Source organism: Dama dama, chromosome 11, assembly GCF_033118175.1.
Source record: "Dama dama isolate Ldn47 chromosome 11, ASM3311817v1, whole genome shotgun sequence".
Lineage (NCBI taxonomy): Eukaryota > Metazoa > Chordata > Mammalia > Artiodactyla > Cervidae > Dama > Dama dama.
Genome location: NC_083691.1, coordinates 14,021,687 through 14,046,891, shown reverse-complemented (window position 1 = coordinate 14,046,891; position 25,205 = coordinate 14,021,687). Strand labels below are relative to the sequence as shown.

The following is a 25,205-nucleotide window of genomic DNA, read 5'->3' as shown; positions in this document are numbered from 1 at the left end:
CATGGCAACAGCGGCTTAGGGGGCGGGGGCGACGTGGCTGGCTGGCTGGCGGGCGGGCGGGTGGCGCGGGGTGGGCTGGGCCGCGCTGCGCGGGCCGGGCCGTCGGCGCTCGGTCGGCAGGCGGGCGGCGCGGGCCGCGAGCTGCAGGGGCCGAGCCCGAGCCCGCGCCCGCCCTCGGCCGCGCGGCCGCCCGAGCCAGGGCGCGGGTCCCGCGCGGGTCCCGGACCCGCCGCCGCGCTAACCCCGCCTCCCCTTCCCCGTCTTGTCGCCCCGCGCGCAGGGCTTCCTCAGCCGCCGCCTCAAGGGCTCCATCAAGCGCACCAAGAGCCAGCCCAAGCTGGACCGCAACCACAGCTTCCGCCACATCCTGCCGGGGTTCCGGAGCGCCGCCGCCGCCGCCGCCGCCGCCGCCGCGGACAATGAGAGGTGAGCCCGCCGCCGGCCCGGCCTCCGCGCGCCGCCGCCCCGGGATGCGCCCCGGAGGGCGCGGGGACAAAGCGAGAGCCGGGACTGGGGCGCGCCGAAAGCGCGAGGGCTCCCCACGCCGCCCTCCGGCAACTTGTGGGGCCACCTCGGACCGGGGAGGAGCGACGGGAGGACCCTTCTCTCTTCCCCCGGGGCGGGGCGGGGGGGGGTGTGTGAGGACGAGGTGCCCGAGACTCGGGTCGAGGCCCGGAGGGAAGTGCCTTCCCCGAGAAGTCCTGCCTTGCCTTGCCGTGGTGGGCATTGTTTCCCGGGCTGTGCAGTGCCCGGCGCTGGGGGCTGAAGTGGCACCTCCACCGCAGGATCCATCTTCCTGCCTCTGGAGCCCTTGAGTGTCCGATACAAAAGGCATTTCGGCTGGGTTTTGCGGAGACCCAGCGGTGAGGAAAAGGGTGAACATCTGGAGGGGAGGAGCAGGGGGCTGGGTCGCTTAGGGGACACATCTGCTCTAAGTAGGGCGCGTGCTCCGCTGGGGGCTGGGGCGAGCAAGCGGGCAGTGCCCGAGGCCAAGGAAGAAGGGCCTCATCCTTTCCAGCCCCGGGCAGCTGCTCCCTCTCTCACCTCTCCACTCCCAGGGGTGTCTCCAATTCCCCGTTTCCTTTTCCCGGGCCAGCTTGGAGCAGGTGTGGAAATTCCAAGGGGAGGTGGCTTGTGGGGCAGAGGAGAGAGAGGAGGTGGTTCAGCCTGCCAGGAGTCACTGGCAAGAGCAGGCTTCAGCTCGCAAGGGCAAGCCATCCTGTCCGCGTGTGGGGGCACTGGGCGGACACAGCCTCTCCTTTCGGGGCCCAGGTTCCCCTCCTTGAGCGTGCCAGCCCTGGCACCTTCCTGCTTGGGCACAGGCATGGTGATGGATTCTAGTGCCAGTTAGAACGTGTCCCTGCTCAGCTAAGTGGAGGTGAAGGAATAAGCAGGCACCAAGGAACCTTTTCAGCATTCAGCCTTGTGTCTCAGGCCCCTGGCATCTGCCTCCCTTCATAGGGCTGTGCCCCTGTGTGTGATTGGCGAGTTGGCACTCCCTGTAGGGGAGGCACAGGTAGAATGAAAATGTCTCTCCCCTCCCCCTTGGTTCCAGCAGGCAGAGGAGTACAAGTTATAGCTCAACTCCTGCCCAAGGTTGACTGACTGTTTAACTGACCCCTAGCATCTTCCCGAAGAGTACCCCTTCCACCCTCCAGGAGAATTACTAGACCTTTAATTTTCATCCACCGGGAGCTGCTCTCTCTAATGCATCCTAACTGCTGCCTGCGGCTGGTTTCCTGCCCCACGCTGCCAACCCCAGTCCGAGGCAGGACCCTCAGCCTTTCTCTGATGGCCATAGTGCCCCAGGGGACCAGGCGTGTCCTAGCAGGAAGATTTAGCCAGGCCAGAGCTCGGTGCTGGGTGCAGCCACTGCGTCTTTGAAAACCTCGATTCCCATCTTTGTTATTGTCTGGGCGGCAGGCCACCAGGTTTGCTGCCTTCTTCCCTCCGACTGGCCCCTGCCTTCTCCGGCTTTCTCCCTCAGGAACATGCCCTTCGCTGCACTTTCCTGGGTAGTGGTCAGGACCCTCTGCACCCGCATGCGAGACATTGTGTACGTACCTAGTTTTGTATGCTTGTGTTGGTGGTCCGGGGAGCTGGAGAGATGGCAGGCGATCCAGCCTCTGAGTGTGTCTGCCCTCCGGGAGCAGACAGCGTGCATGCTGTGTTTACCTCCCTCCAGCGGGCAGTCCGCACTGAGATGCTGCCGAGCAATCGGCTGGCAACCCCGGGCGGAGGTCGGGACATGGCCGAGATGACCTGGAGCAGGTCCTGCCCAGCTTGACTTCAGGTCAGCTTTGCCACAGGCTGGAGGGGTGCGGAGTGGGGGCCGCGGTGGGGAGTAGAACTACGAGTCTTTCTAGCGCCGGTGGTGAACGGTAGCTGGAGCAGAATGTCACTGGCGGTGGTGTGGGATTGTCTTATTAATTTTCTATAAACAAAATCTGGCTTGGAGGCTTCTCTGGCACAGGAAGGGAGCCCAGATTTCCCACGGACAGGCAGAGAGATGGAATTTGAAATCCTTCTACCCAGCCTTGGAGCTGAAATAGGCTCTGCTAGGACTGGGATCTCCTGATTTGCTGCCTTGCTCTGAAATAGATTGATCAGCTGCCGCTGGGATGGACGGGCAGGTATATCTCTGGGGCAGTCCCTGGAGGCGTCCTGTTTGGAGTAAAACCAGCTTTGGCGACCCCACCCCACCCGCCAAGCTCATGGTCAAACCTGGGCGAGTGCAGAGACGCCTCCCCCACCTCCCCACCCCCCCCACCGCCCGACTCTGACGTGGTGTGGTGTTGCTGAGGCTGGGTGGACAGATCAGCTGCCTTCGACTTGGCTCAACAGTGAGGAGGGTTGAATCCTGGCTCCATGGGACCCCGCCGAGCTGCCATGCCTCTCCCTGGGAGGGGGGTAAGTGCAGAGAGCAGCCTCCGTGAAGGGATGGGCATGGGAACGGGGGTGGGGGCCTCTAGGGTGGCCAGTGTGAGCTGGCTCCTGTGGCCTCCTCACGTGGAGAAGGAGAGCTGGGCACTCGGGGGCAGCCGCCTGGGTTCTGACACTGGGGGAATCTGTCTGCTCTATGGCCGCTGCCAAAGCGGCGTTGTCGCACGCTTTCTGCCATGCTCCGCAAACTGCTGTGTTGGGAAGGTTATTTTTTTGCCAGGATCCTCTCATCTGGAGGTTGGAAACCAGTTGGTTCTCTTCTGGGATCTTTCAGCTCCCTGGGAACGGGAGCCTGGTCCAGGTGTGGAGATGGCGGGGAGAGGGCTGATGTCTGGTTGTGAGCCTGGAGTCCAGCCAGCCAGGGCTGGGGAGGGGGCACAGCTGGGCTCTGGGAGGTCCGAGGGCCACGGATTTGAGCCTTTGTACTTATTTCCCTGAAAACAGCCTGGGGAGGTTCCCAGCTGGTCTCCAAGATCACTGGGCCCCTCAACATTCATTTCTTCTTTGGAGGTTCTGGAGATAAGCACCAAGGACAGGTAATCGTTGCCCGTGGATAACAGAAATGAATGCCACTCCGAGGCTTCCCAGGTGAAAGGTGTGCTGGCAAAAGCATTTTTTTTTTTTTTTTTTTGCAGACTGGAAATGTTCCTGCCTCATTTACAAGACAGTTTTAATGTTGGTAAAAGCGATCTTGGATGTGGTGTTTCTGCCCTCCCAGAAGATAATTTGTAATTCACTCATTTATTTATTAATGTTCCTAAGTAGCTGGGAGGGTCAGCTGGCAATACAGTGCCTTCCTCATTTTTTTCCCTCCGCAATATTCTCTCTGGGTGATGCTGACCCTCCACACAGGTGGGCAACCCAGGTGCAGGTACCCAAGGCTGATCATGTGGGGAGCAAGGGACTGACTACCCCTTCTAGGGAATATGTACGTTGCCGGGAGTTCCCACACCTGAAAGTTACAAAGGGTAGTATTCCGGGCAGTATAAGACTAAGGGATCAAGATAATTTGGAGGTAGAGGTGGGGGCTTTCAGGGTCCTTCCTCTGGCCCTGAGTAGGCAGAAATCAGTCCTGTCCCTTTGGGTGAGGCATTTCTTGGAGCAGGGAGAGGGAGCTTGGTGAGGAACTGGAGAAAATGGAAGAGGGGATCCGTTTTCTGTTGACAGTAGATGCAGGCAGGGCTGGGCACCCACGCCTGGGTGTTCTTGACTCTCTCCCTACCCTGCTGTAGACAGCGAGTGCCTGGTCCTTCTCCGCCTTCTCTTGGGTGATGTCGAGATGATTGTGCATTTCAGTGTCTGGGAGTAATGGGAAATATGTGGTCTTTGGATTTGAAGCCAGGCAGTTCCTGGGGCAAGTCACCTTAACTGTTCCGAGCCTCAGTTTGCCCATCAGCAAAATGGGTCTGATGATAATCACATTGTTGGAAACATTAATATTAATATATTCATCATGTACTTAATAGAAAATGTCCTGTTCAGTGCTGTTTCCTTAGCAACTAACACTGGGTTTTGCACATTTCTTAAATGTTTCTAAAATTTTATTAAGTAAGTTATAATACATGAGAGCAGTTAGACAGCCGTGTTGTAGGTTTTCAGTAAGTGGAAGTTAATATTTGGAGGGAAAAGTCAATCCTTCTTGGTAAACCTCAGTTTTCTTCTCTGCAGTGTGGGAATAATAATGTGCAATCACGTGGTATTATTATTCAAGAGGTGGAACTAGATGCTCCTGTTCCTTGAAAGGTGAAGAGGGCTGTATGGAGGATCACAGCTACTTTAAAAATCGATTTTTGATGTTTGGACCATACTTCTCTTTTAGTAATCTGGGCGTTTATATTATGTCTAGTTTTTCTTTATTAAAATGGTGCTGGTATTTAATCCTTAAATATGCATCTTTTATCTCCATCTGTGATTGTTTCCATGAGATAAAGTCTTAGAATTTCTAGGTCAAAAAATATGAGCAGTTTCAGGCTTTTGATAAATATGCTTCCCATCGAGAGCCTGTAGTAATTTACACTCCCCCAAAGATTTTTGAGGGTGCCCACCTGTTTCTTCACGCCTTTGAAAACATTGGTGTCACTGGTAACACGATCTTTGTCGTTTGTATAGGCAGAAGAGTGGCATTTCTTTGTTATTTGCATTTCTTGCTGGTTAGTCATTGAACATTGTTTTCCTGGGTTTAATGGCCAGCAGTGCTGTGCTGCTGCCTTAGAGTCTTGTCTGTTCCTGTCCTCTGCCTTCTGAACGTTCTGACAAGCCCTTTGCAAGAGTCTTCCTTGCCCTGTTTGGCCTTCCTTGGTTCCTTCACCACCAGCCTTGTAGGTGGATCTTTGTTAAATGGGCCTCTGCCTTCCAAGCGGTATGACAGGGAATTCATTAATTACCTGCAAGGCGTGCTCCCCAGCTCCCCCTCCTCTGCTCTGCTCTCCATAAGGGAACCAGATTTAATTCTTAATCTGATAATTATCGTAAGGAAGCCTGGCACTGACACAGCGCTTTGAGAGGTCTGTTGCTGAACAGCACCGGTAAGCAGTGAAGCGGTGGTTAGATTCAGGGAAACTGAGGCACGCGGTCAAAGGCGTGGCGGTGGGACCGTCCCAGAAGCCTGGCCTTGTGTGCAGGTCCCAGCCCCCCTGCAGCGTGATACTCGGAGCCCCGTGGGCACCTTTGGGGCAGGGCTGACTGGAGCCTTGCCAAAGAGCACGTGATTCTGGGCTTCATCTCCAGAGGGAGGGGGAGCCACAGAACATGACCCGGACGTGGAAAAGAACCAATTTATTTCTGCTTTCTCATTTTTATCGCCCTCCTTTTAGATCTTCAGCTCCCTCGTGTGTATCTTCCAAAGATCCGAGCTGGGCAATATTTTTAGGAACGGCGGAAATTAGCTAGTAAGGATGTGATCAGCCCCAAGCTGGGGTTTTAAAGGCTAGAGAAGCCTTGACCTGTACAGATGTCTGTAGGCATGTACACATGCCTTTGACATGCACACGAGCGCATGTCTTTGTATGTCTTACAAGTACGCATCTGCCCTCATGAAGGTGTGTATATGTAAACATCCTTGTACATGTCTGTGGATCTGAAATGAGGAATCACATGTAAAGCATTTGGAACAGTGCCTGGCACTTCATGTTGGGTTGGACCACGTGAAATGTTTTTGTAGGTCGATTATGGACATATGGTTCATTCTCGGCGCTCAAGGAGTTCTGGCTACTGTTCTTATTGTGTCTGTTTTCTTATGTGTACGTGTCTCCCGGCATGTGCGTTTACATACCCCCCGTTTCATGGTGTGCGTGGTATGTTCTGTGTTTGAGCTCTCACATGTGGGTATCTGTGTGCAGGTGTGTAGTTGCTGTCTGGGCGTGTGGCCGCCGAGCCAGCCAGTTTTGTGAACAAAACTGCCTGCCTTCCTGGGGAAAATCTCCCACGACTCAGCATCTCCCCAGGCCGTCAGGACAGCCACCCTCTGAGCCCCTTCGTGTCCATAGATGCCAGCAGAGCCTAGGCCTAGTTGCCAGGCCTGATGGGTACTGCAGGGCCTTTCCCATTCTCCTAGAAAAACCCTGTCTATTTCCAGGTCCCAGGTCTGAGGATATGCAAATTGACTCTTTAATGGAATTCCTTTGCAAAATATTACTCGAACCAGAAAGTTAATTACCAGGCTCTAATTAATGGCTATTTTAGAGGGCCACAGAAGAGAACTGGAGATCACAGGGAGACCAAAAAGGCAAGAAGCAAAACATCCAACTCCCACTGCTGGCATGGTGACCCCTCCCCAGGTGGCCAAGCCTGCTTAGCTGCTTGCCAACCAGGCCTCCTGGGTGATCGGCCATGGGTGAGTGGAAAAAGGGCTTCTTGCATGAAGAACCTCAGATGCTGGGTCTTCTGGGTGCTGGTCTATCAGCCTACAAGGAGTGACTTGGGCTGCATTCCCGGCCTGGGGGTGGGGTGTGCAAATGACCGAGGAGAGCCCGAGCAGATTGGGTTGAGGCTGTACCACTCCCATCCCCACCCTCTGAAACCCCCAGAGCAGCCAGGCAGCATGCCCACAGCCTGGGCTATGGACGGGGCAGTCACCCAGCCACGCTACAAGGAAACTAACCCTTGTTAGTTAGGGCGACTAACCCCTGAGACAGAAGGACTCTCCAGCCTTTGTGGGCCTGTATGGGTAAGAGCCTGTGGGTGGGCGCACAGCGTCTCACACATACCAGGGGCACAGGCTTGGGTGTCCCCCACCCAGGTCCTGCCTGCAGGCCACGCCACATGCTCCCACCCCGGGCATGCACATGTAAGAACCTCCCTTTGTCGCCCCCACCTCCTTCCTGCTGCCACGTGAACTTGGAGAGTCACAGGCCAGGCTGGAGCAGACGAGTGCCAGGTCACAGGAACCTGGCTTCTGGCCTGCCCCACTAACTCAGCACAGTCTACCTTGGAACAGCCTGTCTCCCCAGCTCTTCTCTCCAGACGGGCTGGCAGGGCAGGAATTGACCCAGATGAAGGTTGGGTTTGCATTCCCCCCTCCCTTCATCAGGCACTCAGATGAGTGAGTTACTCTTTGTCACGGTGATTTTCCCCTCCCTAGTCCAGTGGGCAAACCTCCATGGGGGTCCCAGTAGCTCTGGCCACCTCCCAGTTCACCCTGGGACCATCACCTGCCTCCAGCCCTGACCTTTCTCCCAGCCTCAGGCCCTTGTTTGCAGGACCTGGTTGTAAGAGAGTGCTACGGGCAGAAATATAGATGCCAGCCTGGTAGCACAGGCTCTAATTTGATGCGACATTGTCGTGGGGCGTTTTCATACCGAGGGCAGTGAGTGAGTGCAGCGTCTCCCTGTGCCCACTGACTAAGGGGAAGTTAATTTCATGCTCTGTCTTGTTGACATTCGTAATCAAAGCTTCGTGTTGCAGCTGCAGACTGTTAGCACGTGAAGGATGTGTGCGCCTCAGCAATTACTGTTTCCGGTGGGGGAGGAGATTAATAGGATGTTAACAGCCCCACCCTTCTGCTCCTATTACCCTTCTTTCCCCCTGTCCCCCTTCCCCAGATTTCATCAGGAAATTCCATCCCAACATCAGCTCTGATAAAACCCCACTCTTGTCTTGGAAGCTGAGGGCCTGGCCCCTGAGCTGGACTGACCAGCCCATCCCAGGAAGATGCCCAATAAAATGTAGATTCTTGGGCCCCCACCCTGGACCTTTTGGATTAGACTCTTTGGCCTAATTGTGTTCCCCCAGAGTGTGAGAACCGCTGTCTAAAGTTTGTTCCTTTTGCCGAGGACAGGGCTCTGTCCCAGCAACTTGCTTAGGCATTGCTATATTCTTATTGATTCCTCATAGTAAGAGTGTTTTGTATTTCTCATTTCACTGAAACTCCAAGAGGGGAATGTTCCTGGCCCAAAGTCACATACTGGGGGGCCCCAAGCCAGGCGGTCCACTCCCTGGTTGAGACCTAGAATCCTCCCATGAGCGTGCTGTGCCCTTTTTTATTAAGGTTGTGGTGTTTTTTGAAATTACCTTCCCCCTTTGACAGGAGTCCTTCCTGTGCTTGCCCAGCACTCCCTGCTGTGAAAAGCACTTTCACCCTGTGCTCCAGGTCGACAAAGGGCACTTGGAGCAGTTAGGTCATTTATGACTGTGGTCTGCATCCTACAGGGGAAATGGGCGAAGCTCAGAGAGGTATAGGGGGTCAGAGCTGGAGCTGGGATGTGTCTCCTAACTCCAGGTCCAGTGCTTGGCCCACCTGAGCCGCTGAGGCTCACTGCTCTTGCCAACTTCCCCGTTATGAGTGGTTCAGAGAGGTATACTCAGTCCTCTCTGGAATCACCAGGATCAAGTGAGTAATGTGATTCAAGCCCAGGTCCACTGGGTCAGAGCTCGTAGGACCGGACTAGCTGATTTAGGGCTGGACCAGGGGTCCTTGGCCCCACCTGAGAGGGGAGCTCTCTAAGGACAGCCTGGAGAGGCTCGGATGAGAGTGGCGGTCTATGCCGAGGCCCTGGGGTGGCCAGGCTGGGTGGTGTAAGCTGTATCCCCAGCTGGGGAGGCCAGATGCCTGCTGAGGTTGGGGAGAAGGATAGGGGAGGGTGGGGCTGGGGAATCTGGGCCTGGGGGTGTGGAACTGGAATGTGAACCCATGACTGCCTTACAGCCCCATGCCCTATACTGCCAGCTGCTGGGGAGGTCAGCAGGTGTAGGCTGGTCCAAGGCCAGCTCCACCCACTGCTTCTCTTTGAGCCTCAGTTTCCCCATCTCAACAAAGCTAAACAAAGACTAATATCTCAGTGCCTGGGACTCTGATATTCCTGGAGGGAGAGCGCCCAGCACAGGGGAGCGTCTTGTCTTTCCTGGGCTTTGCTGCACAGCCTTCAGGTCGTGAAGTCCCTGGAGGTGGCGTGGAGCTAGGGGGGCCAGGATGCCTTTCATTTCTGCACTCTTCATGGCAAGCTTCTCTGCTGAGTGTTGCAGTATCACCACCACCCACTGCCCTGAGTGGCCACCTGCTTGATGGGCCAAGCTCTGTGCCCTTTGCCTTTCCTATGCGTTCTCATGTCATCCTTACATCAGCAGTCTGAACGATATTGCTTGTCCTCGTTTTTCAGAAAAGAAAATGAGACTGAGCACTTGCCCAAGTCACACAGCTCGTAGGTAGGATCCAAACCCAGGCGGTCAGGCTCTATTATCAAAGGCCCCTCCATCAACCACTGTTCTCGTGGTGTCTGTTTTCCAGACGACCTGCTCAGTTGGTAATATCATCACTAACCTACCTGCCCCTTATGGAGCGTCTGCCGCGTGCCAGGAACTGTGTGTTGTCCGTGCGTCATCTCTAATCCTCTGTACTCCCCTCGTTTCATCCTCCCAACCCCATGTTACAGGTGCTGAAACTGGCCTCAGAGAGGTAAAATCACTTATCAGGGATTACCCTCATGATGGATTTAGGATCTAGGTCTCTGGACTCAGCCAGGGCCCTCTCCAGTGTAGTAGCTGACATGATGGACAGATCCCATGGGCTAGGCCTGCTCTCAGCACTTCACAGAGAGGGACTCACTCCAACCTCACGACAGCCCACGTGCTACTACTGACTATTGTTATCCCTGGTTTACAACCAGGAAACGTGGCCTGCCCAGCTGGAATGGCAGAGCTAAGATCCTAACCTAAGAAGCCTGGCTCCTAAATCTGTGCTCTTCACTATTGCACAGGCCTGCCCCTCCCTATTTTACAGATGAGGAAACTGAGGCTCCAGCAGGTAAAAGCCACTTGACCCTATCTGACCACAGGTAGGTGGCAGAGATGGGGTCTGTACTTAGATGTTTTCGGAGTTTTACTGGCTCACATGGGTTTCCTTGGTGGCTTGGCGGTAAAGAATCCACCTGCAATGCAGGAGACACAGAAGACATGAGTTCGATCCCTGGGTTGGGAAGATCCCCTGGAGGAGGGCACAGCAACCCACTCCAGTATTCTTGCCTGGAGAATCTCATGAACAGAGGAGCCTGGTAGGCTACAGTCCATGGGGTTGCAAAGAGTCGGACACGACTGAAGTGACTGACCACGCACACACGTACATGGGAGGGTGTCCTGGGCCACCCCGGGCTCTGCAGGAGGCTCCTCTGGGTGCTGAAGTTCTGGAAGGGTGGAGGAGTGTGGCCGTGGAGGCGGGCCTTCCTCCTGGTCTCTGTGGGTGGGTCCCCATGGTGTGAGGCTAGGGCTAACTCCGGGACCATCCCCACGTTTGCAGTTGCTCAGTGATTATAAGTGTCTCTCTCCATGGGTGCCCCCAGCAGTCTGGGCCCCCACACCTCTTTTCCTCTTGGCAGAGCGAGTGAGCACGGCTGCATTTGGATCTGTTGATTGATGACCTTGGGTGAGGTGGGGGGGTGACAGAGGTCTTGGGTGGGCTCACTGGCCTTGCATAGCACACCCTCTTCCCCTTCTCCCCAGATCAGCATGGTCACTCTCCTTACTGCCCAGGAGGATAAGGGAAACCTGTGATGCTGATGGGCAGGGCCTCCCCGCCCAGGCTTTGATCCGCTCATGTCGGCAGATGGGTGCGTCTGGCCGAGCCCTCTGGCCGGATGGGCTGAGGGGGCTGCTAGCCCTGCAGCCAGATTCCCAGCCCACCCAGCCGCCTGTGGACCTGAGATGGCTCTGGGCCCCTGCACAGCTGCCCGACCTCAGGGCGGGGACAGAGCCGGGGCCGTGATGGCTGGGCCCTGGCAGGCGTTCTGCCGGAGCCCGACAAGCACGCTCTCGGTGGTCGTGTCTAGCTCCTCTGCGCACGTGAAGTTCACGTTTATTGATGATGGTTGTTTATGAGACTAGTGAAAACCTATGAGTCAAGGGGTGTTGAACCTGGCAGGGAATTCTGTGTGTGATCCATCCAGAGTTCATCAGACTCAGCTCCTGGTTCCTGGGGGTGAGACTGGAGATTCCCCTCCACAGGTGTCGTGGGCATCCTCACTCTAGGCCCTGAGAAGTCCTGCAGGAAAGAAACCGGTTTCATCTTTTTTAATCCGGGGTTTCCTGTCCCCACCCCCACCCCGGGAGCAGTAGTATTCTGCAGAACCTTCTTGGGTAAACACTAATTTGAAGTGTTACCTCTCCTTAGAAGCGTGCTTTTTAAGAGGCGACTTTGGAAGTATTCCATGCCTTGCGGACCTGTGGGAGCAAGCCTTGAATGATGGCCTTGCTGGCCCGGCAGCAGCTTTGAGGGTATATTATTTTTTTCGAAAAAGGCACTCCCAGGTCTTCAGAATCAGCTACTAGCTCTTCTGAGTGTGCGGTGGCGGTCTGGCTCTGTTCAGAGCCCTCTGTGGGCCCAGAAGGGTGGGGGGTTTATTCCCCCTTTCCTGGGCTGGGTGGTTCCCTTCTTGTACCCAGCTGCTTGGGCTCTGGGCACCCCCTCCCCCCGGACTCCTGCAGAAGACAGCGGTCGGGCAGAGGCTGCCCACTGATTTGCATAATTGCACCGTCCCCTGAATAATTAATAAAGCTCTGTCCTTGCTGGGAGCAAAGTCTGCGCCATTATGGATGGGTTTGCCATGGATGGGTTTGTCTGAGCGCTTCCAGGGAGCCGATGGTTCCCGGACTTGTCCGCCGATGCTGGCATGGAGCCCCCCCAGAGAGAGGAGAGGGCACTGGGGTGGAGGGGTGTGTCCACACGGCAGCATCGTGGGCGGGACCGGTCTTGCCTGCTGCCTTCTTCCAGGATCCACACATAGGGCCTGGACACACAGGCAATTTGAGATTCTGTATTTACCCACTTCCTGTGGTCCCACAGACTCTTCTACTCGGAAACGGTCAACTGTTGTGGAGACTTAGCCCCGCTTCCTTGCTGACCCAGAGGGTGAGGGTAGTGATGGTGAGTTTTCAGGCAAGAGAAGGGAAGAAGGAGGCATTTCTGCTTGAGGCTTGCTTCTTCTTGAGTCCCTCCAAGTTTCTGGGCTTGTTAAGGGCAGGGAAAGACTGGGAGTGACTCCTCCCGGACATGTCTAAGTCCTCTTTTTACGTGGTCTCACTGAAGTGAGTTTTCGCTCTGGGCATATGGGTTTGTCTCCCTGTCATGCTGGAAAGGGAGGTTGAGGGCTGGGTCTGACCCTGACTTGTCGTTGACACTGGGGAAGGTCCTGTAGTCTGTCCAGTCAGGGTTGTACTTGAAAGTACATTGTACGGTTGTACTTGAGAGCACATTGTACTTGAAGGTTGTATTTGAAAGGCCTTGTTTTCTTCCCTACGTCCCCTAGTCATTATCCAGAGCGCCCACAGGTATATTTCTCAAACTGGGTTCTGTGGAACACTACATCCTGGCAGATGTTAATGGGCATTTGTGATGAGGGGATTCAGTAGTCTAAACAGGTCAGAGAAGCATCCAATGAACCAAAGCACGTAAATTTCTTCAGTGCTTGACTGCTGGGAGCCTTTCCTCTGCTATTGTGCATCTGGGCACACAGGGGGGTAAACAGAATGCTTTGCTTCCCATATTCATGGACTATCCAGGGTCTGCTTGCTCATCGCCAGTAATGGGGAGATGCCATCCCCTTGCGAGGCAATGCCAAGTCTTGGAAACCTTCCCTTTTGTTAAGTTTAGCTGGCCAGCATTTAGGTAGCACTTTATCATTTACTGCTGGGGGCTCATACCAGCTAGGCGGGTATCAGGGCAAGCATTATTCCTTTTACAGATAAGGAAACTGAGGCTCAGAGAAGGTCATATTTCCACCCAAAGCCACATAGAAAGTAGCAGAGCTGGTATTTAAACCCAAGTCTGCCAGCTGGACCTTCAGCTCTTTCTCTTGGTCACCAAGAAGCCATTTGCTCCCAGAGTAAAGATCAGTGTGTCTGCTGGCATTGGCCCCTAGGACCTTGGGGATCTGTTACCCCGACAGCCCCTGTCCCAGCTTGCCTCGAGTGAGTTTCTGGAACTTGGAGGTAGGAGAAGTGCTAAACTCTGGTTTGGTAGGATCCCAGCTGTGGGGCCTGGTTGGGAAGCTGTATGAAGATATGGCTCATCATAGATGCCCAGTTCATAAACCGTCCCTGGCTCTCACCCTTGACCTTCGTGTTTTTACAGGTGGGCCTTGTTTGAGGTGCCCCACTAGCTGGGTAGGGCCCTTGTCTTGGGCCGAAGATGGTGGTCAGGGGGTGGGAGAGGAGGAAGGTGGGGGGTCCTGCCATCGTGTCTTTCCCTGAGCCTTTCTGAGAGCTACTAGCCAGGCCTGGTGGATGGCCAGGGGCAGTTTCGGGTGGGGACCTGTTTACAGCAGGCCGGCTTGGAGGCTGCGCTGAGGCAGAGGTGTGCAGCCTTAGGACTTCGACCAAGTGTTTGTCTCAGGAGTCTCCTTGGGTCAGCCATGTGCCCCGAATCCCATGGAGAGCAAGCCACACAAGGGCGCCCTGATCGACAGAGTTTTACCCTGCCGACAGAGTTTTACACCTCAACCTAGGTCTGGATCCAGCTCCCTAACTTCCTGTGTGATCTGGGACAAGTCACCTAATCTCTGAGCCTCCGTTTCCTCATCTTTTAAAATGGGTGTGGTGATGGCGCCTGCCTCCCAGGGTTCTGTCGCTGAGACAGAACACGGGGTCATGTATGTCCCATGATAACTTCATCATCTCATCTCATGTGCACTCACTGTCACGCGTGTGCACACACCGTGGTTTTGAGCTTCCACTGGGGACCCCAGAATCCTGTCGGCAGATCGAGCCCTACTCTCCTCACGTCCACCACATCGTGTAGGAGGAGGCAGTCCGAGACAGGCCTAGAGAGATGTCATGCGGACACTTCTCCCACTTAGAAAATCAATATTCTGTGGTCTGCCTAATTGCTCTGTTGTTGCTAAATGAGTCATTATGGAGGGAAAATAGCAAATGCATTGTGAGATTAATGGGGAAAAATAGTTGGCAGATGACTTGCTTTGCTTCTGAAACTCCACGAAGGTGTTACTACGAGAAATCTGGAGAGCCACGTGGGGCCAAGTCCTGGGAAGCGGCCTCTGGTGGGTGGCCAGGGGCAGTTTGGGGTGGGGACCTGTTTACAGCAGGCAGTCTCTGGGGTTGTGAGGCTCCAGCGGTGCCAGACAGCCTGAGAGGGCCTGTGCAGGGCAGGGCGCTGAGGTGGGTATTGCAGGGGCTGGAAGTGGGGGTGCCTGAGTGGTCAAGTCTGGAGCCAGGGCGGAACACGGAGCTCCGAAGGCCTGTTGCTGGATGTCTTTCAGTTAGGGCTCCCCACGGGCCAGGCCTGTCCTGCAGGTCAGTGCGTGATTGCCATGAAGGCCTGTGTCCTGCAGGCACTGGGAGCCCTGGAGGACTTGATCTGTTGGGGTGGTGGGGGTGATGTCCCCAAGGAAGAGAGGGGTGGTCTGAGCTCGCAGTGAAGAGCCTTCTTTGCAGGTGGAAGAGCTTGTGCAGACCTATGGGTCTGGGAGCAAGAGGCTAAGAGAGGGCCTCACAGCATTCCTAGAAAACGCACATTTTCTTATTTTACATATGAGGAATCGGAAGCCGAGGATGGCTAAGAGACTTTAAGAAACCTGCACAAGCTCATATAGAGCCTTTAAGTGGCCAAGTCTGGATTTGAACCTGAAAAGAAAGAAAGTGTTAGTCGCGCTGTGTGTCCAACCCTTTTGCGATCCCGTGGACTGTAGCCCACCAGCTTCCTCTGTCCATGGAATTCTCCAGGCAAGAATACTGGAGTGAGTAACCATTCCCTTCTCCAGGGGATCTTCCTGACCCAGGGATCGAACCTGGGTGTCCTGCTTTGTAGGCAGATTCTTTACCGTCTGAACCACCAGGGACTTGAACTTGGGCCTAGGTAACTGTCCATCATGGTGGGTGCCCACCTAACTTCAGGCACCTGGCTTAGGCACCTGCTGCTCTGCAGCCAGCATCAGGGACCCACCCCTGCAGGGCAGGGGTCTGCAGAGGACCCTCCTGAGCTGGGAAGTACAGGACTGCAGAGGAGGGGGGTGCCCTACTAGCCCCAAGCCAGACCTCCCTGTCTTGTTACTGGGCTTTGCTTCCTCTTAATGGCAACATGACATGGGTAATTTTCTGATGATCAAAATACCAAGACCACTAATGGCTCCTCTTTGAAAAAAGATCTCTGTTAGCAACACATTTCTCCCCCATGAATTGAGTTGATTTATTCCCTGCCATTAATCTCAGCTGGCGTAATCTCATTGGGTGGGGCCTACCAGCTGCCTGCAGGTTGACTGGAGGCATGGTCAGCTGAAGGTGCCTTGAGACTGTGGGCCCCCTAGGGTTTTAGGAAGTGGCTGCAGCAGATAGGAGAGACCACGCATGCCTTGTGGGCACTGGGAAGGGGACTTTGGGAGGCATCAGAGATCACTTTGCTTTCTCTGGGTTCCTTGATACAGTTGAGCATTCTGGTGTCACAGGAGCCAGGGAGAGAGATTCCAGAGTCCTGCCCGGGAGAGTTAGATTCACAGATCTAGGACTGGCCTCAGAATCTGTTGTCATGACAGGCCCCCAGGGGATTCTGGGACCTCCAGCGAGCAGCTTTGGGATTCTCCCATCCCTGGCAGGGTCCCCTGCCTCTGGGGGATGTTGGCGGTCAGGGTGCTCGGTTATCAGGCTACACAATAACCCTGGGCCCGGATATACCACTGGCTGCTCCAGCTTGAGGAGCCAGGTGGGCAGCTGAGACCCCTACAGGCAGGAACCCTGCCCCAGGTACTCTGCTCCGGCTGTTGGCCGAGAGTCAGTTCAGCCCAGACTCAGCTCAGATTGGCACTTCCCTTCCCCTCTCCAAATATAAACTGCAGCCTCGCTGGTGAGAGGCTGAGTGTTTATTTGGTCTGGTTGAAGAGCCCCAGCCGGGGCCCTTTGTTCTGCTCAGATTCCACTTCCAAAAGAAGTCTGCTGAGTTCTTCTGCTAAACAGCAGGGCGTCTACTGTGGGGTTCCAGGCAGGCCCGGGGCTGACCCTGAAGGTATAACGGGAGTCCAGCTGCCGGTGTGCTGCTCGCGGGGGGGACCCCAGTGGCTTCCTGGAGTTGGTGCCTCTAGGTCTGCTTTCTGGTCTTGCTCCTGCTTCTCAAGGAGCCGGTTTCCCTCGGAGAGAAAGGCAGGCCAGACCGGAGTGAGGGCTCTGACCCTGGGTACCGAATCTCAGGTCTCCTCATAGACAGTCCCTGTCCTGCCATGGTGGCAGACTCGGGCTTGTCTGGGACAGGCAGATGTGAAGCAGAATAAGCCAGGTCAAGGCCTGCCCCATACTTTTTCTTCTACTGGGTCGTGAATGGATTCCAGACCTTAGCTCCCTCGATCTCTGCCCCAGCTTGGGCAACAGGGGCATCAGCTTTGTTTGCATCTGCTCTGTTAATTTGCAGGGAGATGGTGGGCTGATCTCAGGAGGTTTCATGGCTTCCTACATGGCCTTTGGACAACTTGGTGGTACCCAGGGAATCAGCAGGCAGCCTGGTAATTTGTCACCAAACATTTCCAGTTGGCCATCCTTGCTGTCGTTGTTCAGTCACCAAGTCTGTCCGACTCTGAGATACCATGGACTGCAGCACACCAGGCCTCCCTATCCCTCACCATCTTCCGGAGTTTGCCCAAGTTCATGTCCATGGAATGGGTGATGCCGTCCAACCATCTCATCCTCTGTTGCCTCTTTCTCTTTCCACTTTCAACCATTCCCAGCATCAGGACTTTACCATCTGAGCGACCAGGGAAGCATCCTTGCTGTCTCTACCTCCTAAGCCCAGGTGGCCACTTAGCTAGCTGGGTTTCTCCGGTAAATCTCTGCAGCCACTATTGATTAGTGATGGCTGGGACTCTGTCTCTTTTGCTGTTAGTGATTACCTGGAAGTGAGTTTCAGTAAAGGCAAGACTCATACTGTGCCCTGCCCCTGGGCATACATGTTTCAACCAGCTCTCCTCTCAGAAGGACAGCGCCATGGCCTCTTGTGTTCAGTTCAGTTTAATCACTCAGTCGTATCTGACTCTTTGTGACCCCATGGACTGCAGCACACCAGGCTTCCCTGTCCATCACCAACTCCCAGAGCTTACTCAAACTCATGTCCATTGAGTCGGGCGTCCCCTTCTCCTCCTGCCTTCGATCTTTCTAAGCATCAGGGTCTTTTCCAATGAGTCAGTTCTTCGAATCAGGTGGCCAAAGCATTGGAGTTTCAGCTTTAGCGTCAGTCTTTCCAATGAATATTCAGAACTGATTTCCTGTAGGATTGACTGGTTTGATTTCCTTGGACTCCATTTCCAATGGACTCTCAAGAGTCTTCTCCAACACCACAGCTCAAAAACATCAACTCTTCAGCTTTGTTTATAGTCCAACTCTCACATCCATACGTGACTACTGGAAAAACCATCGCTTTGGCTAGATGGACCTTTGTCGGCAAAGTAATGTCTCTGCTTTTTAATATGCTGTCTAGGTTGGTCATAGCTTTTCTTCCAAGGAGCAAGCGTCTTTTAACTTCATGGCTGCAGTCACCATCTGCAGTGATTTTGGAGCCCCAAAGAATAAAGTCTTGTCACTGATTCCATTGTTTCCCCATCTAGTTGCCATGAAGTGATGGAACCGGATGCCATGATCTTAGTTTTCTGAATGTTGAGTTTTAAGCCAACTTTTTCACTCTCCTCTTTCACTTTCATCAAGAGGCTCTTTAGTTTCTCACTTTCTGCCATAAGGGTGGTGTCATCTGCATATCTGAGGTTATTGATATTTCTCCTGGCAATCTTAATTCCAGCTTGTGCTTCCTCCAGCCCAGCATTTCTCATGATGTACTCTGCATATAAGTTAAATAAGTAGGGTGACATACAGCCTTGACGTATTCCTTTTCCTATTTGGAACCAGTCTGTTGTTCCATGTCCAGTTCCAACTGTTGCTTCTTGATCTGCATACAGATTTCTCAGGAGGCAGGTCAGGTGGTCCGGTATTCCTGTCTCTTTAAGAATGTTCCACAGTTTGTTGTGATCCACACAGTCAAAGCCTTTGGCGTGGTCAGTAAAGCAGAAGTAGATATTTTTCTGGAACTCTCTTGCTTTTTTGATGATCCAGCGGATGCTGGCAATTTGATCTCTGGTCCCTCTGCCTTTTCTAAATGCAGCATGAACATCTGGAAGTTCATGGTTCACGTACTGTTGAAGCCTGGCTTGGAGAGTTTTGAGCATTACTCTGCTAGCGTGTGAGATGAGTGCAATTGTGCGGTAGTTTGAGCATTGTTTGAGCCCCTACTTTGTCCTTATGTCCTGGAAAGTGCACCCTAGGTCTTCAGGCTCGGTCCTCTCTCTGAGCAATTATTCTGACCCTGCGGGTGGGGTGTGCTAAATGCCGCGAGAAGCCTGGGGAGCCTCCAGGCAGGACAGCAGCCTCCCCTTGCTGCTCTCTGCTCAGCTCCACCCCCTCCATCACCTTCCTCCTCCCCCCCAAGCCCCCCAATCCAGGCCCCTGGGTCCCCTGCTGTTGCAGGGCTCTGAGTGGAGGGGCAGGGACCCCTTAGTGGTGAGTGACCTCCTGGATTGGCCTGGGTCATTGGAACTCCTGCCGCAGAAGCCTCAAGCCCCCAGCCCCATCCCTGTTTGGGACCCTTGTGACAAGGGGCTGGTCTCCATCCCGTGAGGCAGGCGCACCCACACTTTCTGTCCGGATGACTTTCCGTGCCGGCGGCCCTCCCCACGGGGCCCCCCTGACATTTTGTGCCGAGGTTTCAGAAGGGCCGGGCACTGTATGGTGGGGGGCGGGGGGGCCTGGCTGGCCTAGCCGAGCCGGTGGCCCAGGAGAGAGCAACTGGTTCTAAACCATCCTGCCTGGGAAGGCAGAATCTCCGGGCTGCCCTGGCAACAGCTCGGAGCCAGCCTGTCGGTGTGGCCGCTGACAGCCGCGGCTCCTGACTGGCTGTGGTGCCCTGCTCCTCCCCTGCTCCACGCTCGCTCACTCTCCAGCAGCTCCTGCATCCTTCCTTGAAGCAGATGGTGCAAAGGAGGTGCGTGGCTGGGGGTCCTCACACTCTGTGTGGCTTGTGCGCTCCCATGCCTGGGTGGGTCACCCCCGAGGGATTTCACCAACACCACTGGCCTGGGTCGGGTGCCATTCATTCAAGAACAGGCTGCAGGGAAAACAAAGCCCGACTCTGAGGTCTATAACAAGCACGCCTCTTGGGAGTGCCCAGCCTCCCTGCGTCTCCCTCCCCGGAGCCTCTGTGCCCTGGTCACCCCTGTTTACTCAGACACGGCAGGCGGATGCCCCGGTTTGCATCCTGGCTCCACCGCCCCACAGTGCTGTGACTTTGGGGAACTTGCTTAACTCTGTGAAACGGAGACACTGACCATTCCTATCTCGAAGGTGGTCGAGAGGAGTAAATGAGGCTTGTAGCTAAATGCTTAGCCGAGCACCCTGGGACGTGCCCAGCGTCACCGAGACATGTTCGCCGTCACTGTGTCAAGGTGTCTGTCTGTTGTTCCCTCGCTCCGGAATCCTCTCTTCTGCAGCTCTTCCTACTTTGATCCTACCTGTGTTTCAAGCCGTACCTCCTTCTGCTTGAAGCTGGTGCTGAGCCCCCTCGCCCAATCCCAGGGGAACCTCCCTTTGCTCCCTATTTTCTCTGCTTCATTTTTGGGTCTGCTTCCCTGGTGGCAAGTAGGGTCTCTTGAGGGTGCTGCCTGGGGTCTTTTGAACCACCCTTGTCCTGCTCTCCAGAGTGGAACAAGGCTGGGTCTGGGTCTAGCACCTCCCCAGCCTTCCACAACCTTGGGGTAAACCTGGAGACACTTTCCCCACCCCCAAATAGAGCCTTGCGGGGCTTAGACTGAGGGGTTCTCGAGATCCCTTCATAGGTAGGAAAGCCGTGGCCAGGAGTGAGGATGGGGCTACCCAGGGGCACCAAGGAGGCCAGAGGCACAGCACCCCCTCTCTCTGCACTTCTCTGCTCGGGGCATGGGCAGGAGTTGGAATCAGGGAGGGCTTCACTGAAGTGGCAGGAGCTGAGGGTTCAAAGAGAATGAGTTCATCAGATGGCAGAAGAGGGGAGAAGAGCAAGAAGGCAGCGGGCGAGCTCAGGGCGAGAACTTTCCTGTCCTCTTGGGACCTGAGGCTGCCCTGGGAGGCAGGAAAGGGCTCAGAGCTTTAGGGGAGTGGGGAGTCATTCAGAGGAGCAGAAGCAGCAGGTGAGGAGAGGAGACAGACAGGTGAGCTGGGTGGGAGCTGGGCTCCGGCTGTGTGTGTGTGTGTGTTGGGGGGCGCATTAGGTGGAGGATGGGTGTAAGTTGAGCACTCCCTCTGTGCCAGGTGCTCTGTCTCAACGTTCACAGGGACCTGAGAGGTGGGGAGACCAGGTGCCGAGATGTTTGGTGAACTTGACCCAGGTCTCACGGGCTGGGAAGGGGCATAGCCAGATGGGGGACCCCAGGAGCTGTGACTGTCCAGGCTCCGACTCACCACCCTTTGGGGATGGGGCAACATCACCTCTGGGGATGGGTGTGTACACACCTCTGAGTCTGTCTTCTTTTAACCACTCCCCTAGCTGGTTTGGGGGCCACAGAGAGAGTGCTTAGAAAGCACAGCACGGAGACTCTGGCCAGCGTAGGTGCTGTGTGACTGTTGGCTCCTAGCACACGTGTCCAGGTGCACGCACGCAGACGTGGGTTGCTCGCCACACCTGGCCGCTCTCTGTCTAAGCTCAGCTGTTGGGAAATGGGTAGCACGCCAGGCATCCTACAGCTGGGCGGCCCTGATTCTTTTCTCCTCCACCGGGCAGCCGAGACATGGGTCTCTCACCCCACCTCGGGGAGCCCAGGCCCCCCACAGTGGCTCTCATAGCATCCCGATCCTTACTTCCAGGCAGTTTTTCATGGTACGACAGTTGTCTGCAAGCCCCACTGGAAGGCAGACCCTTTGTTCTGGGTCTGGGTACCTTGCAAGCATGGGTCCATGGGCTTCCCCGGTGGCTCAGTGGTAAAGAATCTGCCTACAGTGCAGGAGATGCGGGAGACGTGGGTTTGATCCCTGGGTAGGGAAGACCCCTGCCCCTGGAGAAGGAAGGAAATGGCTGCCCACTCCAGCATTCTTGCCTGGGAAAGCCCATGGACAGAGGAGCCTGGCGGGCTACAGTCCATGGGGTTGCAAAGAGTCAACACGACTGAGTGACTGAGGACAGTAGCACCTTGTGAGCAGCTTGGTGCTCAGGGTCCCCCCTTGGACAGCGCAGGGGCCTGCTGAACATTTAGACCACCAACGGCACGTTGAGCACCTACTGCATGCTGGGCGCTATGCCAGGGGCTGGAATAGTTAAGTTCGCCATGGCACTGTGTGACTCACAAGCTCCCCCGGGTCCCATTAGGATCGTTTTGGACCAGGTGTTTATCTCCCCATTTTCCAAGTGAGGAAACTTCTGAAGCTCAGAGAGAGGAAGCAGGTAGCCTGAAGTCACAGCGTCACCCAGAGAGGGCCAGAGCTCGGCCGAGCGCCTTCTCCCGGTGAGTGCTCCCCCCACGCTGGGAGTCCACTCTGGAGGCGGTCAGCTGCTGCCCTCCCATCGCCTTTACTGAGCCTGGCACTGTGGGCCAGAGAGGGTGCTCCCAAGCTGGCAGGGAGGCCAGGCCCACAGGGACGCGGTTTCCCAGGAAGCAGAGCCCCAGGGGGGTGCAACCAACGCCTGGCTGTCTGTCACAGCTCCCCTCTCGCCCTCCCCTGCCCAGCATCAGGGCCGTCCTCTGCCACTGCTGAGGACCTGGCCGTTGGGGACAGTGACTGTGTTGGGGTAAACTCAGAGGCAGGAGAACAAAGAGAACCCTTGCTGCCAATGTGACTCTGACCTTGAAAACCCAGAAAAAGGGAAGCGCTGGCTATAGGCTTCAAAGGGGGGGCAGGCCTCCTGCAGGCGGGGACGGAGGAAGCCTTGGCTTTGTTAGTTCTTGCCTCCGAATCTCTCCTTCTCAGTTTAATAAAAGTCCTGGGGATCGGTGTCTCTGTGCCGGCTTGGAATCCCGCCACTTTGACTGAAGGCAGGAGATGCCAGGAGCTCTTACTCTCACCTCGGCTGGGCTCCAGAAGACACGGCTTCCGAAGCACAGATCAGACATTGACGGGAATGTCTCATCACAGCCCTAGGTCCCTCTGCAGTGTGCCCAACTGTGTGAGAGGGACCCAGGACGGAGGAGCATCGTCCCATCCCAGCTTGGGGTCCTGCAGGGAGGCAGACAGCACCCAGGGGTCTGGGCCCGGCGAGGCCGAGGCAGTGTGTCTCTTTATAATTCCTCACACGATAAGTGAGTCCCTGCTGCGCACCAGGTGTGTCCCTGGGCCATGTGGTGGGCCCTGCCCCGTCCTGCCGGCTGCCACACAGGACCCCCTGGCTGAGGCAGGCGCAGATGTGGTGGACACTGGCAGTCTGGAGGGTGGGTGTCCTACTAAGGCGGCAGCCCCGGCCCCTTGGCACTGGGCCTTTGGACTCAACAGGTTAGAAATCTCTAGTGGGCTTGAGTGACATTTTGAAATTTCACATCTTTCGATGTTGGTAATGGATTCAAAACTTAAAAATGTCAAACACCGTGTGGGCTAAACAAAACATGAGTGTGGACCAAATACAGCCCGTATTCTTATTTTTTTTTTTCCTTTATTTTTATTAGTTGGAGGCTAATTACTTCACAACATTGCAGTGGGTTTTGTCATACATTGACATGAATCAGCCATGGAGTTACATGTATTCCCCATCCTGATCCCCCCTCCCACCTCCCTCTCCACCCGATTCCTCTGGGTCTTCCCAGTGCACCAGGCCCAAGCACTTGTCTCATGCATCCCACCTGCAGCCCGTATTCTCTAGTTAGAGAGCTTGATCCTAACGGTTGGCTAAAACCCAGATGGGCAGTGGGGAAGTGGGCACGGCGTCCGGGTCGGGAGCCACCTGGGCAGGGGCGTGGCTGCGGGAAACTTGCAGGACGGTTTTTTTTTTTTAGGACTGTTGGGACCAAAGCAGGGGGGACCGGAGCGGCAGACAGATGGGGCCATGCCTGTTTGTGGAGGCGGGGCGTGCCTCGACGAGGGACTGGTCCTCGTCCTGGGCGGCAGGCCTGACCCAGGCTGCCCTGAGCCCGCCCAGCTGTGTGCCCAGCCCCAGGCCGGGTTCCCCTGCCCGCACTGTCAGAGTGCATGAGAGGCTTTGGTCAGAGAAGAGTGCAGGCCAGAGAGGCTGCGAGTCTTTTAGAGAAAGCCCCAGACGCAGGGCGTCTCAGACGTGTAACTGCACGCTCTGGGGGTCTGTCCCTCTGCCTGTGTGCCTGTGATGCTGTCCACTCCCCTGTCCTTTGCACTCGCTCTCCTGCCAGCTCTGCAGCTCCTCGGGACTCTAATAAACGCCAGGAGGGGGCTCTCCCCGCCCCCTCACCCCCCACAGGGATCCTGCATTCTTCTGAGGGTTTGAACTGTTCTGGCCAAAGCCTGTCTGGGTTTCTTCCTGTTCAGACCTAACTTTTGTTTCTCCACCCTGTCTGCCACTCCCTTCGTATCCTTATTATTATTATTTTTTAAAAAGATGTTTTATTTGTTTTTAAAGATTTATGTATTTATGGGCTGTGCTGGGTCTCTGTTGCTGTGCGGGCCATTCTGATTGAGGTGTGCAGGCTTCTCATTGTGGTGGCTTCTCTTGTTTCGGAGCACTGGCTCTCAGTGTGTGGGCTTCAGTAGGTGCAGCCCCCGGGCCCTAGAGCACAGGCTCAGTAGCTGTGGCACACGGGCTTAGTTGCTCTGCAGCACGTGAGATCTTCCTGGCCCAGAGATCGAACCTGTGTCTCCAGCAGCGGCAGGCAGACGCTTCACCACTGAGCCACCCAGAAGGCCCCGTATCCACATGTGAGTTTTTTTTTTTTCCCTAACTGCTCCCCAGCGGTTTGTCCAGTAGACTCTCACGGGCATCCGCCGTGCACAGGACACTGGGCCAGAGACACAAGGGTCAGAGAAGCCTGGTGTGGCCAGGGGTGGAGGGAGGAGCTGGAGAGGGACAGCGCAGGGTCCACCCCCAGGGCCTGTGCCAAGGACAGTCAGGCAGCAGATTGGGACCAGGGGAGGTGACTCTGGGGAGGTGGCTCCATGATCCCCACGTGGGTGTGTCTGAAGCGGGGGTGCAGGGGGAGAGGGATGTTCTTGGCCGGTTTCCAGCCCCACCTCCTCCCACTCTTGGTCTCCCCACTTGGGCGCTCAGGGCAGCAGCTGGCCTGGGCGAGGCCCCGGGCAGGAGAAACGAAATGTGAGGCCGGCACTTGGCCTTCCGGAGGAACAGGTGCCAGCGCCCGCCAAATTCCTCACCAGTTCTTCTCATTCACTTCCTTCTCCTTGACCTGACAGTCGTCTTTTTAACGTAAAGGTAATTGAGAACGGGAGCTCAGAGGACCGGATCCCAGCCATCGGAGGAGTGTGAGGCAAGCACTGCAGCTTCTCCTTCCACACCGCCGCCACCCCGAACCCCAACCCCAGGCCACCTCTGACTGCTGCTCCGGGGCTTTCTCTGTGGCTTAGAAAAGAGTCCTGTCTGCTTGTGTGCTCGAGATGGTGCCGTCTGGCTTAGTCTTACCTCCTCGGCCAGGAGAGGGGAGAGGAGGAAAGCTGGCTGCTCCCTGGGTTCCCGCAGACCCCAGGCCTCCCCCACTCAAGCCCTTCGTCCCAGCCCCAAGCTCTGGGGGCAGGCTGCTAACTCACTTGATAGCTCCACCGGTTGCAGAGGGGAGTGAAGTGAAGTGAAAGTTGCCAATTCCATGGACTGTATAGTCCATGGGGTCGCAAAGAGTCGGAGACGACTCTTGGCTAAATTCTCC

The 25,205-nt window shown here is 55.6% G+C and overlaps 1 protein-coding gene across 3 annotated transcripts in view; it reads left to right on the top strand.

Moving 5' to 3' along the window:
* The window catches only part of DAB2IP (DAB2 interacting protein), a 137,483-nt gene that overhangs the window by 48,372 nt on the left and 63,906 nt on the right, over positions 1-25,205 (top strand). For all 3 annotated transcript variants that reach the window (XM_061154742.1, XM_061154743.1, XM_061154741.1), the window contains exon 3: positions 281-426. In XM_061154742.1, the coding sequence (XP_061010725.1) occupies positions 281-426 (146 nt within the window). The remainder of the gene's footprint in view (positions 1-280; positions 427-25,205) is intronic.